The sequence below is a fragment of the Leopardus geoffroyi genome, chromosome B2, assembly GCF_018350155.1.
Source record: "Leopardus geoffroyi isolate Oge1 chromosome B2, O.geoffroyi_Oge1_pat1.0, whole genome shotgun sequence".
NCBI lineage: Eukaryota > Metazoa > Chordata > Mammalia > Carnivora > Felidae > Leopardus > Leopardus geoffroyi.
In genome coordinates this window covers 124,505,842-124,521,680 of record NC_059332.1, presented here as the reverse complement: position 1 = coordinate 124,521,680, position 15,839 = coordinate 124,505,842, and the positions used below count along the sequence as shown (strand labels likewise).

General features: G+C 50.4%; 1 protein-coding gene across 2 annotated transcripts; it reads right to left on the bottom strand.

The window, feature by feature from the left end:
- Positions 1-414: 414 nt before the first annotated feature.
- Positions 415-15,048, bottom strand: TNFAIP3 (TNF alpha induced protein 3). 2 transcript variants are annotated; one of them, XM_045499779.1, is made up of 9 exons: positions 14,942-15,048; positions 11,280-11,589; positions 7,821-8,011; positions 7,019-7,166; positions 6,681-6,851; positions 5,698-5,878; positions 3,623-4,542; positions 2,776-2,957; positions 415-1,588 (listed from the first exon to the last, which is right to left on the bottom strand). In XM_045499779.1, the coding sequence occupies exons 2-9, from the start codon at positions 11,572-11,574 to the stop codon at positions 1,304-1,306; spliced, it is 2,373 nt and encodes a 790-aa protein (XP_045355735.1). In that variant the 5' UTR covers positions 11,575-11,589; positions 14,942-15,048; the 3' UTR covers positions 415-1,303. The 2 variants fall into 2 exon arrangements, with proteins under 2 accessions (XP_045355735.1, XP_045355734.1); XM_045499778.1 differs by lacking the exon at positions 14,942-15,048 and adding an exon at positions 14,641-14,824.
- Positions 15,049-15,839: the final 791 nt, after the last annotated feature.

Genomic DNA, 15,839 nt, shown 5'->3' with positions numbered 1-15,839 from the left:
GCACAGCAAATAAAACCATCATTAAAGGCCACACCTTCCCCGTGACCTTCTCCAATCTCATGCCTGTTCCTTCCTAATCTTATCTCTAAGGAGGTAGGATACTCAGACCATGTCTCTACTGTTTCTTCTCATATGGCCGAGAAGTGGCTCTGACCGAAAGCTTCATTAAGAAGCATGAGCTTTTAATGAATTAACCTTTGATGCAATTCCTTCTCTCTTAGGGAAGGCAAACCAAAGTGCATCGAAGAGGCCACATCCCCAACGCAGTCAGGGACTTGTGCCGGTGCCGGTGACACGAACCACTATGACCATGTTATTTCAAGACACTACAGCAAACGTTTTCCCCAAAGCAGAAGAAACGTCTTCATTTAAATAATGTTGAAGTTTGCAATAAAATAAATAAAGTGACTTACGTAAACCCAACAGGGAGCTCACTTTAACAAGGCAGCTGGTTAAATTCACGCAAGCTATATACAGACGGTGCCCCTGACAACAACCAGAAAATAGGTTATTATTCAGTCTTCCTACTTAAATCTGTAGGGCAGCATTTCACCGGAATAAGAAAAAAAAATCCCTCATATGTAATATAAGGGCACATTATACATGTACACACTTTGATGCACACCTCACCCTAACTTCGAAGGGAAGACGGTGATAACCAAGAGAGTCACACGTCTTCCCCTATGGAAATAACTGCATTTTTCCAAGGTGCATACTGTAAAGAGCAGCTGGTTTGCTTTTCAGTGTGAACGTGTTCAGTCGCAGCAGCCTCAGAATCAGTCTGTGGATGGTTCTGCTTCTGCCGTGTCCGTGGGCAAGGAGCCAGGCAGGTGGGGAAAAACCACTAACTACTGACTCTATGAATATGTCCACTCTCCCTGAGCTTCCCGGGTGTCTGGCAGAGGGCCCGCGGGCCGTGGGGCTTCGGCTTCACATCTGTGAGCGAGGCCGACGCGGGGCTGGCCGGGAGGAAGGGCTCCGGGTTCCCCGGCCCGCCCGGGACGACGGAGCGCTCCTGCCACGCGTCCCGAGGCCACGCGGCTCCTGGCCTTCCGCGTGGCAGGTGAGGACGAGCTCTGGGCCGGACCGACACCATCCACCGCCAGTCGCTAGCTTCGCTCAAGGGCCGCCTGGGAACGCTCCCCGCGACGGCGACCGAGAGCTTATCTTCCCTCCCGGCTGGAAGCCACTGGGACCTCTCTGCCTCGGGGACGGCCCTCGGCGGCGTCAGTGCGTTGAGGGCATAGCACCATGCTGGCTAGTGGCTCGAGGCCCCCGGCGGCCGGGCGGGCCACCGCTGCCGTCAGCCGTACAGCTGCTTGAACTGGAAGCACTCGTTGCAGTAGCCGTTACACTTGGCGTTGCCGAAGTGGTCGCAGGCGGGGGCGCGGCAGCGCTGCTTGGGCGGCTCCTCGGGGGCCGGCTCCCCCCGGTGCGGCGTCGGGCCCGCTCGCTGGCTGAGGTGCTGGCACTCCATGCAGAGCTCCTCGCTGCGGCAGGCCAGGATGTTCTTGCAGGAGGCCCGGGCGCACTTGGGCCTCGAGGCGCTCGGCGTGGTCCGAGGCACGTCCCTGCGCTGGCTCGATCTCTGAGAGGGAAGAACAGAGGGAACGGTGGGTCCTGCTACTCGGGGACAGCACAGGGCAGTCTCAGCGGACAGCGTGGGTTCTGCAAGGAGCTCTACGGGGCGCAGAGCATCCCCCTGGCCCAGGGAACCAGAGCTCCAGGCGCAGTCCGGGAACAGGAGCTGTCCGCGGACGCTTCCTCCCGGTCCCACGAAAGCAGGCCTGGCCCCAGGGAGGCCGAGTGGAGCCCCCAAGCCTCACCCGGAGGCCTGCGAACGCTGGCCCGGCTCACCTCTGCTTGCGTGAATAATAAGCTGCCCTTATTTAAACTCCCTGCCATCTATGAACAGGACAGGCATCCGTCAGCCAAAGCTGGCTTTTCCTAGGTGCCATTGCGCGGAGGCCCGGGGACGCTCTGCCTCCTCCCCGTCTCGTAGTAAAGGATTAGTTGAGGAAGCCTGCTAGCCTTTTAGATGCCTGTGCTTTGACTACAAACCCAAGAAGTCTCTGGTCAGCATCTAGCTTTTTGGAGGCTTTAGGAGGCTTAAGTGTTTTTTTTTTTTTTTTTTTTTAATTTTTTTAATGTTTATTTATTTGTGAGAGAGAGAGACAGACCGAGTGTGAGCGGGGGAGGGGTGGAGAGATTGGGGGAGACACAGAATCCGAAGCAGGCTCCAGGCTCCGAGCTGTCAGCACAGAGCCCGACGCGGGGCTCGAACTCACGGACCGTGAGATCATGACCTGAGCCGAAGCCAGATGCTTAACAGACTGAGTGAGCCCCCCAGGAGCCCCCCGGAGGCTATATGAGGTTTTAATCTATGGCTGGCTTTATTTACTTTTCAGTTAATTATTTACTTATTAAAAGCTTTTATTTATTTATTTTGAGACAGAGACAGCACTCGAGTGGGGAGGGGCAGAGAGAGAGGGGGAGACAGAATCCCAAGCAGGCTCCACACTGTCAGCGCAGAGCCCGATGCAGAGCTCGAACTCGTGAAACTGTGAGATCCTGACCTGAGCAGAAACCAAGAGTCGGACGCTTTACAGACTGAGCCACCCAGGCGCCCTATTTACTTTTCAAATGCATTCTAAAGTATCCTTCCGCCATGAAAATCAAGAGCCGCTGCTGCACTTCCAACCCTGGGCGCCACAGTGACCCCGCCCCCCTCCCATTCCTCCCCGGAACAGGGAGAAGGACCTCAAAATGTCTCACCAGGTGCTCTTCAGTCCTTTTCGCCTCGTGGAATCTCTGGGTCTGCGCTTCGATGAAACACTTCTGGCAGTACCCTTCGAACACGGTGCTTCCGAGGGTGCCGCATTCCCTCCCCAGGCAGGGGACGGCATTCTGGAACCTGGGGGCCGTGGGACTGGCCTTCGTGGAGGCGGCGACGAAATCTAAAAGACAGCGGGTGCTGATCAGTGCCACGGGTCGTCTCCGGGCAGGGAGAGACACTGACATTAGAGAAACAAAATAGGTTTCGGACACAGATTCGGGCAGCATGCGGGGGGCGGGGCGGAATATGTGCAGCGCGGCCTTTTGTAAATGCAGCCGAGTCAAAGACAGTCATGATAATGCCATTACTGACACATCTTTGACTGTATAAATCTCTCATTTTTGGACATGCTGCACCGGCCAGGCACAGCTACTGTGCAGAGGCATTAACTGCCCGTCCCTCTTTCAAATTAGATTTTCAGCACATCGGTGGGGACTTCCCTCTCTCCGGCTGCTGCTCTTCAGATTTTGGGTTTTCTCTATTGCATCTAAGTCTCCAAAGAAGTCTTGGTTAAACTCTACCTTATAAATGCCAGACACTCAACGGCCTCGTTCGCGAAAACAAATTCTACGGATGCTACCTACGAGGCGCTGTAGGGTTTTGGAAGGTGGTTTCCTGTGCCTTTCGCCTCCACGTGGGGCTGGCACAGCCACGGTGACCGTCCCTCTGTGCAAGCCGCACCTGGCCCCATCGCCCAGAGCGGCCGCCTTCTTGAAGCTCAGGAACTAAACCGCTTCGAGACAGGGGTTTTGAAACGGGAGCTGGGAAATCGATCATGTCACTCACGTTTGTTTTCTCTGTACTCGATGAAACACAGCGTGCAGAAGCCTTTGTTTTCTGGAGTCCCGAAATACATGCAGCCGGCTTTTCTGCACCTGCTCGTGCCTGTCCTGTCCCCTGGAGTCCGTGGGGCCTGAGAGAGGCAGCCGGAGGGAGCCTCGGCCCCGGCTCTGCGGCAAGAATGTGGGGAGAGACTCTGGATGAGCTGCGAGGGGTCCGACTTGGACCTCTGGTGACAGGAAGGAGGGACGCTGGAGCTGAGGCCCGAGGAGGGCTCCGCCGTAGTCCTTTTGAAGCAAGTACTGCAGATTCCATTAAACGTCCTGGTGACATCCTGCAGGCAGGCTCGGCACTTCCCGGGGTCTAAGTGCCTCATGCTGTCCGAGGTGTGGCCCGCGTTAAGCTGCCGGGCCTGGTGGCACCGCTCACAGAATCCGTTGTGCTGCACATTCAGCGTGAAAGGGCAGCCGGGGCTCCTGCATTTCATGGCGGTGGTCTCGCTGAACAGGAAAAGGCTGGGCGCCGTCGGAGGGGCCGAATGAGGCCCCCCGGTCGGCTCCTCGGGGCTCCAGCCCCCGGGCTCGTAGGCCTCACCCCGCGAGGCCCCGGCCGCCACGCCTGGGAGCCCCTCGGGGCCCGGCTTGGAGTGCAGCTTTGAGGACTTGGTGTGGTTGTTTTGCCGCCTCTCGGAGCACTCGTGGCACAAGGGCTGGGTGTTCACGGACATGAAGAAAGGACAGTTGGGCGTTTCACATTTTACGTCCATGAGGGAGAGCTGGGGCACGGAAGGTTCCAAAGGGTTCTGAGCATGCGCCTCTCTCCGCTCTTGCTCACTGTTCTCCTGCCACTTCTTGTACTCATGCTGGACGAGTTCAAAGTAATCATCTACCAAGTTTATTTCTTTTGGTAAGTTAGCTTCATCCAGCCTAAAGACCAAAAGGCGATATATGAGACCACGTGGCCACACACACGACTTCACGTCATTAGCTCACAGGGCAGAACTTTTAGCATGTGGCCTATGGCAGTAACTGGATAACCGTTCACTGAAAAGCAGGCCTTTGATAAAGAGTTTGCACTCCTAGCACAGTCCTATACCGCTAAGAAGGCTTCATTATTTCAGGAACCACTGTCTTACTTGATCAATCTCGCGCCACCCCAAGTGACAGCTAATTCCAAAGAAAGGGCTATTCTGGGGCTGCCTCTATACCTAATTACGCTGGTCCTCTCTTAAAAAGTCACTTTTACCTTTTAACTCCTCAGAGATCCAATCTCTGGTAAAACGTGACTCAGGGCATTCATTTGGGACTAGGCTACTCTATAGTTCAAACTACTCTGGGACTTTGTGTCCCGTGTTTTGCCATTATTAATCTTAAACTTGTGCCTGGTCTCTATCAGCATGAACTGCTAGTCTCAGTCGAGGAGCGGAAGACACGCCCACGGGGCGCTGTCCACTGACTTCTGATCAGCTGTAATTTGTTCATCTCCACTGGAAGAAACTGATGCTCATAGGCCTTCATGGTCCTCTCTTGTACATTTCAAGTCCTAAGAAACGGGCATCCCTCTAACATAAAGCCCAGTGTTTAAGGTCTGGATACGTACACAATGTGCACTCTGAGTCTCTCCTCCACCTTCCAAGTTGGCACAATCCTATGGCCGCCATAGAAACCCAATCTACAACCCAGTCTGTGTCTGATGTGTCTGCCCTGACCAAGAAGCCAAGAGAAAAAGGCTTTTGTTTCCAAGGATTTTCACTTGCTGGCCCACTGCTAGGGCCATTCAACGAAACAAAACAAAACTATCGTTGGTTTAATATACTTAAAAGCCACAGCGCTGACCGTCGGCATCCAGATATGCAGGCAAATCGCTATGGATAAAGCACTTGTTCTCACGTGAAACCAAAGTTAGGACTGCCTCCGGTCACCCTCTCTGATTCATGTACACAACTCTGGATTTGTTTCACATTGGAGGAAAACTGGCTTCGAATAGCTTTACTGTGGAGCTCGGGGGTGGCCTCAGCTTACGTGGCTGTCGTACAAACAGCTGAGGATGACAGAGGAAGAGAGCTAAGAGTAAACTCTTACTTTGCAGCATTGATCAAATGGGTGGTGCCATGGTCCCAGCCTTGGACGGGGATTTCGATCACCATCAAGTACTCTTTCAAGAGCTTTTCCTTCATCTCGTTTTCAGGATCGGTCAAAAAGTGAACTTTTAAGTCTTCAAATCTTCCTCGCTCTCTGTTAACAAGTGGAACAGCTCGGATTTCTGGGGGAGGGGGGGCGGGAAACAAAATAACACGTCAGCAACACGTGATTCCACTACGTGAAATTATGTGTGAGGCCGCGCTGATGTAACGATTAAATTCTGCAAACACAAAAAGGATACAATTAAAGAACTTTGGAAAAGTATTATCAAACTCAGCTGGTGGAGCGAACTATACTAAACTCTAACATCCAGTGCTTTCTTCAGGAAGCTCAGGAAATACCAAGCAGCCTGGAGGCAGTGGATCTCACTGGTTAAATCCCAGAATTCAGAATCGGACTGATCCGAGTTTTGATCCTCTGTGACAGAAGGCAAGTTACTGAACCGCTCTGAGCTTCAAGGGTCTCATCTATAAAAACAAGGCCACCAATGCTTATAGCCCATAAGGACGGTGTGGATGAAATGAAATAAAAATAATGTCCCCAAAGCACTTAGCACACTGCCTCTTCACTGGCTCTTCAAGCTATTATAATAATAGCTAACCTGACAGACCTTTGCCTGCACCATGCCAGGGCTCTGTGCCTTACTTTGTCATGTACCAATGGCAGCAGGAATGTGATGCTTATATCTCCTACTTGAAAGTACTGCCTGCCACACCATACACAACGACAGCGGGGGTTACGATTACCGCTATTGCAGTATTGGTGCTAATCAGGCCCCTAACAGAACACCGTATTCAAGTAAAAATAATAACCGTAAATGAGGCGATTGTAATAAGGCCCAAAGGGCCTGGTGTTCAGTGGGAACAGGGTGTCCCAGTATCGACCAGTCGTTACAAGTGTGGATTCACGCGCAGTTTTCTCACCAGGTCCGCTGTCCTTCAGGGTCACCAGGGGTACAAAGTGCTGGCTGTCGTAGCCGAGAATGATGGGGTATCGGTAGCATTCTTGGGCCGGCCAGTGGAGAGGCAGGTAAATCCCGCCCACCTTCAAAGGAGCGAAATTGGAACCCGATTCCAGACTTCTCAGCATTTTGTCTGTGTAGGGAAAGAGAAAGAGATAAGTAAGGCCCGCTGGTGATTTTCACCCAATTCTCTTCAGCTGCTGTTGCCTATGCCTTAGGTAGCATGGGCTTTTCCTAAGAGCTAAAGCATTAGAGCCGAACGGCCCTTGAACACAAATAAGCCATCTACAGGCATCTCACCTGAAATGACAATGATTGGCCTTCTGAGTATGTTGCAAAGGACAAAGATGTGTATTTCTTCCAGTGAGTTATACTGAAGTCCACCTCGGGCCATGGGTGTGTCTGTGGATGCCATTTTGACGAGGCTGTCCCACTCATCGGTCCAATTCTAAGGAGAAGGGGTAAAGGGAAAAATCACGATTGAGTGAATGTTCTCAGCGTTAAAAACTCAGTCGACTTCGCTCTCTACTGATTCATTTATGTAACTCAGCTGACTTTTCCCCTTTCTGGAAACCATCATTCAAATGATCACCCTTTTTTCCCCATTTTGGTGTTCTTCCTTTATTTTTTCCACTAGAAGGCAAACTTAAAAAGTGGGGGAGGATGGGGACAGCACCTGTTCTCAAAAAAAAAAAAAAAAAAAAATCCCTCATGGGGCATAGCACCAAAGCCCCTTACCCAAATGCACACAGAAATTCCAGGCCTGTGACTGAGAACAGTGAGGCCCACGTTTGAATTGGATTGGCAGGCTCAGTAAAGCATACAAAGGGCCAGTCAGATTGGAAAGCAACCGAAACACCACAGGCAAGGCCAGGAACAGAAGCCCTTCTGCTGAAAGGAAGAGACGCCACAGGAACCTGCAGCCTCAGGTTCATCCCATAGGAGGTTTCTGGTGTTTTCCACTGACTACGCTTTGCCTAGCCCAGTGCATGTGACCTTGTAAATAAATCATAAGCTCCTTGGGAGCAGGGTGCTGGCCTGGGGAACCCCTGCCCACCAAGGAGCTCTATCAACAGATACTGAACGGGGGAGCAAAACATACCCGAGTGTCGTAGCAAAGCCCCGTTTCCACAAACTCCTGAGACTTAAGAGACTCCAGCTGCCAGCGGAATTTAAAGTTGCGCGTATCTGTCTCCTTGAGAGTGCTGAAGAGTGCCTTCCTCAGGACCAAATCTGTGTCCTGAACACCCCACATGTACTGGGAAGCAGCGTGCATGAGGCAGTTTCCATCGCCTGAGGACAGAAGCAGCACACATCAAAGACCCAGCAAAGGTTTTCAGGATGCACTCGCCCTGGCGGGCGCAGGGCACTGAATAATAAGGCGTGAGAGAAATGCAAATGGCTTAATTTCTTAGTCAAAGGACACACTGAGAACACTCCACAAGCTAATGACAGCTTTAAGGAAAAAACCATCCTTTTCACTCTTCTTAACGACTGACGCCAGCAGAGCAAAGGAGCCAGTGACTGATTATCAGGGGACCTTGGTTCTAGCCTAGCTCTACCCTAACTAACTGATTTTGGTGTGACCTTGGGGGAAATTCCCCAGCTTCTGAGTATTTTTCTCTTCGTGAAACGAGAGCACTGGATTATAATCTCTAAGGCCCGTCCCTTTCTAGCATTCCTTGATGTTTTGGCTAAGACACTAGCGCTGTTACTCGTCTGGCTCTAGAGAGAACACATGGGGTCATACGCACGAACCAGGAAGCTGGCCTGGCTCCCTTCACTAGACAGGGACGGTCTGGCTATGACTCAGTGGTAAATGACTTGACCATTCCGCTGAAGACTTTGGGGCCTGGGAGTTTCCTCTCCTGGTTTATACAGTGGGATTGAGACTCTCGAATTGCCTACCGCCAGCCTGCCTTTGAGCATTCTGAGAAAAAGACAGGTCTAACTTTATTCCATGAATTTGTTACTTTCACAGATGAAAACCCACGATTCAAGAGACTGCCTTTTTCCCCAACCTCCAGACAATAAACGTTTGGGGGGAATGTGCAATACCAAAAAAGTTAACTCCTTACTCTCTGTTGGCGAGCGCGCAGTTGTTTTTATCGAGAAAAGTTCACCTGTTTTCTTACATTACTCCCCAAGGAGGGCTATAAAAACTTCTGAAATCTTTTTTTTTTTATCAGATTTTAATTATAGTCAAACTGTAAAAAAACCAAAACAGAACACCAAAGAAAACCCCTCACATACACATATCCACAGCCAGCATCCCTGCAATTTACACACAAAGACTAGCTAAATAAAATCTTGAGACACACGAGCAAAAAAAAGATCGCGCAGTCCTTTGTCTTGGCAGAAGTGTGGCAACGACTGCATTCTGTTGAAATTTCCCCTTTGCAAAATCTAGAGCAAAGATAAGGCTTTTCTTTTTTTTTTTTCTTCTTCTTCTCGCGCTTACTTTCAGTTCTTTATTGAGAGGCACCAGTACAAAATTCCCTAAGTAACATCAGGAATTCCCCAGCGCCAAGTTATTTGACTAGCAATTGAGCAACAGCTATTGTACTTTTTGTTCTGGTGTGCAGACATTTAAACTGTGAAGCGCACCCTGGACTTTCCAAGTGGGCGTGGCCAGGGTGAGCTGGAATAAGGCTATTCATTATACAAGTGAAATCGCTGTAGCCAATAGACGCTGGAATTTTTCACATGAAGTTTCAATTTTATGCCACCTACTCCCTTCCTCATTCACCACAGTCTCATATCCTCAAATGCAAACTTGTGAATCACCCCCTCCCCAAACAGACCATTCACTCTGTAGAACCCACCTAGAGGGGGAAGGTTGTTGTTTTTGTTTTTTTTTTTTTTTAAAGGTGCTAATAAAAACCGGAGTAAAAATTTGTTTTTCCCCCTCCCCTAAATATCTTTTCTTCCTTTTCCAGAATTTTAAGGCATTTTCTTGAACCTGGGGAAATAAAAGGATCTGGGCCCCCGAATCCCTATTGCCCAGCAAATGGTATCAAAATGCACTTGCTTTTGCAGCATTATTTGTAGCATGAACCCTTACTGGCTTAAATGACCTATCTTTGCAAGACAAGTGTTTACTATTTATATACATCGTTTTTTTGTTTTTTGTTTTTTTTTCTTAAGGAAAATTTCAACCTAAAATGTCAGTTAACTCTGTTAATGATAAGATGGTTTTCCTCTTCCTACCACGTTACTAATTTGGCAGAATCTCTCTCTTTCCAACTCTCCCAAAGTTCACTGTGTCGCTTTTTTGGTAACAAAAATGGGAGAGAGTTAAAACCACAAACTGTCAGGAATATAAACCCCTTGAGGATGACTTAACATAATTACCCACTTCTATGCATCACTTGATTTAAGGCCAAGAACAATGTAAACCCTACCTATTCCCAGTTTTCATTCTACCTTTATTTCCAAGAACCTGTGCTTCAAAAGTAGAGACAACATGTTGAAGTAACGCACAAGACCACCCAGGACACAGCAAAATACGTATCTCCAATCACTCCACTTACCCAACTCCAAAATAGCCAAAGATAATGTACCAACTAAGTTAATTAACTTAATACTCTTATCATCTCCTTGTCAACAAGGATCTCCTCTGCTTGGGTGTATTATTTGGATCGAGGTGGTCTTAACGAAGGACTGTTGTGGATGTAAGAACCTCTAAGATTCCTGTCCTCACTTAGACTAGGAGCGTTTCATTGATTGTGAACAGTCTATTTGCTTCTTGTGATAATTCGCTATATGCTAATGCAGGATTTTGCATCTGCATAAAACAGTACGCTTGGATGTTTCCATGATATACCTACTCTTGCTCAAAGGAAGTAATCAAAATACAAAACAATAAAGCTTAGAACAGGAAACAGCTACTCATGGTAAAGGGCCATTGGGCAGACACACACAGACAGCAAAGAAATTCAGAACTAGGAATCCCTAAAAATAATAAAGTAGAGGTCTAAAGTCTGTACCAAAAAGCTCAAGTACCTTTCTATCTCATATCACGGGACCAAAACCAACAGAACCGAGGTAAGAGGAGAGCTGACAACAAGGGGCCCCTTTTGTCCTCAACAGCCATTCACTGGTTAAGCCACACATGCAATCAATTCAAGAAGTGTAAGGTCATTATCACAAGCATCCTCTAATGGTAGTGGGAAACAACAACAGTAATACTAGTTTTCACACCATGCTTTCCTTTTGAACTGAAAACCTTTTAAGGTTTCCACTACTGGCCAGGGAAGCGTATTTTACAAAGGACTAAACAGACAGCCCCAGCAATTAGATACGGAAGTCATCTAATGGGAGGCATGGTGTTTAGAAATGCATTCCTCGAGCCTCAGTGCCTCTGCTCTCTAAGACACACAACTACAGAGTAGCCTTAACAAAAATAGTGGCAAAGGAAGCTTGCTTTCATCACATGCCTATCATAGAGTTTCTACACCGAAGCGTCCACAGTCTCAAGAGACTCGCGTCTGGGCTAGTGTGACCAGAATTTGACGAATTCTGCCGGCACCGTGGCGGCCAGCCCCGAGACCAAGCTTACCGTTCGTTTTCAGGGCCACCAGCTTCCTGACTTCTCGACACCAGTTCAGCTTCTTCTGGCTTTCGAGGGAGGCCTGGATGGTTCTGTCAATGAGCGCTTTGTGGATGATCTCCCGAAACTGGGGACAAAACTGGCAAGTTCTGAACATTTCCAGCGTGTACCGGTGCATGGATTTGAAATGGTGAATGATCCCGTTGGTAGGCTTAAATATATCTTCTGGAGTTCTCTCTCGTATCTTCACAGCTTTCCGCATGTTGCTCAAATACAAAGCCTGGGGAAGGAGTTGTTCAGCCATGGTGCTCTGCAACACCTGAAGAGGAGGGGGGGACAAAACCCATTCCGTGAGTCCAACTCCGATTCCGCTCCTATATACCTGGCGGCAGGAAACCCCTGTGTTTGATCTGGTCATTACCCTGATCTGTAGGCAAAAGATCTTAGCCGCCTCTAGTCCCAGGATACTAGCTGGCCCCCAAGATGAACTCACACTGGACTCTTTTAAGTTACATCACTTTTACAGATTAGTCTAAACAAGAGAAGGAAGGCGGAGAGTGGGTACTGAGGAGGAGGGGAATAACCCGTGTTTTCAGTAACGTTTGTCAGGGAGCCAAGCCCATCTGTCAGCGACAGGTACTGTACCTCATAACCAACAAGCCCCCATCTCATTCTGACGCTACTCTGACACAGCCACTGGATCTCGGGAGCCCTGAATGCCAGTGCCAGGCACAAGGTAGTCCTGACAAGTCCGTGGCTCCTCCCCTATGACCACTCCCCTTGCTCTTAGGCAAAGCCTTGATTCATCTCTTGTAAGCCCTCCCTCCCTATACTGGAAAGTAAATGTTTTGTGAGAAATCTTGAAATATTATGTTGTCACATAGGCTGCTGATTCAAGTTTCCCCTTTAGCCCCAAGGTGAAATATTTATAAAGAGCTTATTTCTAAAATGTATTCTAAAATTTATAGAGTTTTAACTGAGTATAACCAACGAAAAAAGCCTATTTCCAGTAAGATGCTTTGCAGTTTTAAGACCAGACAATAAGCAATCTTTCAGAACCTCTCCACTGAACTTTACAAGATCAGAATAAGAAACAGAAAAATAACAATAACAGAAGAAGAAATTTCACACTTCCAAGAGCAGGCATTAGAGCTCAATCATTTCAACTGCCAACCAGATTTATGATCAACCAACACTTGGATGATACATTCCCTACCCCCCCCCCCCCACCCGCCGTCTTTACCGTGAAATCTTTAAGCATTCTTTCTTTCTGGTGGAAAAAAATGAAAGTCTGGAAGCAGATAAGGAACGATGTTTCAGCCAGGGGGACACTCAGGACAAATGCAAGAAGACGGGGCAAACCCCAGCATCTACAACCCACGCCAACGGCATGGGATGTTGTGAATTGATGCAACGTGGGATCTTTGCTCATTCTTAAGCCTCAGGAGGGTGCCTCACAATACATCTGGGTTTCCAAGATGAGACAAAGATGGGTTTAGAGCATGAAGATATTCCCTAGGAAGTTTCATGGGAATTGTTAATCTCACTCCTGTATCATAGTATGTGTATTTGACCAGGCAAGCTTTTAGTTGAGAAAGACCTTAAACCTATCTATGAGTGAGAAGAAATCTGGATTTTAGGGAAGCCACTCCTAGGTGGGACTACGCTCTCTTAAAGCCATTGATAAAGTGGTTTAAATTCTTGTGGCTCAAGGTAGACAGGTTGGACTAGATGACCCTGACGTTGCTTCCGAGGAGTTTTCTGGTGATCGTTTTGGATAAGGATTCCTATCCTGATTGCCAGTGAGGCCTGGGAGACGTCACTCTCTGGGTCAGCTGGTAACCTGTCCTTTGACATCAGACATTCTCTGAAGGTAGAAATGGGCAAAACTATAACAGGACCCCAAGCACAATGAAGGGACAGAAACATTACACACATTTCTGCTCTGTGGCACGGCAAAAGTCTCGCGGTGTCACTCACTCATCTGTTCATCACTCAAGAAGCACTGCCTGACCACCTACTGAAGGTCGAGTGCCATGCTTGATGCTGGGGCTAAAAAATCAAAGTTGACCCTATTCTCGGTCTGCAGCCAAGTCAACAGAAGCACAGGTCCCGCCCAGGTTCCACACCATCCAGCGCAGAGAGCTCTGCCCAGATGCCACAACTTCCAACACCTGCCCCTCGCTATTCCCACAACGCAAGGTGTTCCCACAAGCGCCTGCTGCTCTCAGAGGGGAAGAGGCGGGAAGGGAAAAGATTTGAAACAAGCTAAGTGCTGCCTTTTTGTTTTTCTGGGTCTTCTATTATTCTCTTCTGACTTAAAAATCTTTCAGCAAAGACCTTAACTAGTGAGGGCTGTAAACCATATGCAAGACATGCAAATGTCAATACTGGATGGCTCAAGGTCATCTCATTCATAGGCTTAGCCTCGCACAGTGTGCAGAAGTGCCTCCTTAAAAGAATCAAAATGCACAGCCCAAGCTCCCCGTTCTTGGACTTCTCCACATTTAAGATTAAGGAATAGATTCTCCTGACCTATGATTGTCATGCCCTTCCAGGTCAAGATGTACGCTGTTACCCTTAACATTACTTTTACGTTGGTTACCTCACTGGCTTTTTATCCACAAATGCCTCACCCGAATTTCAGGAAAAGTATCCCGCCGACACTTCAAACATTGCACAAGGACTTGTAAAAATCAAAGAAGCACCTTAGACAGCGAGAAGGGGGTAGTAACTGGCTGTTCAGTCACTGGGGACACTAGGGCTGTGGTCCAGAGAGAGCTGTTTCATGAACAATGGTTCTCTCCAAATGCTGCCCCCAGACACTAGACCAGACCAGCTTTCCAAGGAAAGAAGATCAGAGACAGGGAGAACTGAAAACAAAGCGGTCTCAAAAGAGCTGAGCTCCTTCCTTACTTAATACCACTGCTTTCCTGAGAGGCCAGGTGGCAGGATGTGGGACGACCCGGGCTGACAAAGACTGTCTGACTGTGGGGTAGGGGCTGGGGCAGGGGCCCGCAGAACACTGTGAACCGGAGGAGCACCCGAAAAGCAGGCCAACGCGCACACTTGTCTTAACGCTGCTTCCAACAGAAAAAGATGAACGCCTGTCCCTCGACCCCACCCACCTCCTTGCACTTAACTTGGAGTGTCTCTGCAAGCTGTCCCTGGACAGGCAGGCTGGCTGAGTCCCCCACCCCCGCCCGGTTCAGTTGCCTCTGTGACACCCCACCCGGCGGTGGGCTGGGTTTGCACAATCTGCCAAGAAGCCACAGCGGTTCTGCAAGGTCTACGTGTCCAAAAGCATGCAGAGCTTGACTTAAAAATAAAGAAAGGCACGAAAAGGAGCAAAGCACCAACGACCACCGACCTAGCAGTCCGGAGGCGATTCTCCACCAGTCCGCTGCAGCGTAAGTTTTTTTGCAGCATGTAAAAGGGCCAGTTGGCTAGACGAATCCAGAGCTGTCACCCCAACATCTGGCGCGGCGACCTCAACTCCTAGCATTTCAAGAGCTACAATGGGCACATACGGCCAACAAACTCCCCTCCAGCACCGCTGCAAAGCCCACGCCAGCTAGACGAGGCCAGCCCGCGAGACGCTGCCAATTCCGCACCCGCAGCCCTGGCCCCGCGGAGCCGCTGGGCAGACGGCACGGGGACGCGGCGGTTACCTGTCCCGGCCGCGCGATCCTCTTCCTAAGTCCCAAGTCCAGGTCAGGACCGGCGCGCGCAGTGGGCCGGGATCGATGCGGCGCGGAGGAGGCGCCCCATGGACGCCGGGGCCAGGCGCTCGCTCGTTCGCTGGCCGGGCCGGCCGGGGGTGTGATCAAGCCGGCTGCCGCCGCCACCGCCGCCGCACTTCTCCTGGCGGCTGCTGTCACCGCTCCGCCCCCGCGGGCTCCGAGCTCGCTGCACTTGGCCCGCTGCGAAGTCTGCAGACTGCCAGTTCTCTTTTTCCCTTTCTGTTTTACCGCCGGCGGAGGGTCGGGGGGGATTTCCACCCAGGGACTTTCCAGTCACGTGACGCCGGGCCCGGCGCCGAGAGCCGCGGGTCGCCGGCCGCCAGGGGGCGCAGGGGGCGCAGAGGGCGCGGGACGCGCGGGACGCGCGCGAGGCGCGGGAGGCGCTGGAGAGGCAGCTGGCGCTGGAGGCGAGCGGCGCCCCGCTGCGCCCCGCCCCGTCCCGCCCCGTCCCGCCCTCCGCGCGAGAAACTCCTGCGCCCCGCCCCCGGGTGTCCCCGCGTGAGTCACCTGGGCATTTCGGAAGCTGGCCCACGTCACATCCATGTGGAAATCGCGGTGATGGGAACTGGAAATGAAATAGGTTCTTTTTTTCTCAGCCGTTTTTCTGCAGAAAATCACCAACTGTGGAGAACAAGAAGGGAAATAATAAAGAAAGAAAACCCTAAAAACCACCCCGGCGTCCGGGACCGCAGGCTTCGGGCCGGGTTTGAAACGCCGAGGCTGTGCACGTGATGAGCTCGTAGGGGAGCGCCATGCTCTGGGCCCCGGCGGGGATTTCGAGAACAAGAAGCGGTCACGGCCCTCGGTCCCCACGCCAGCGTTCCTG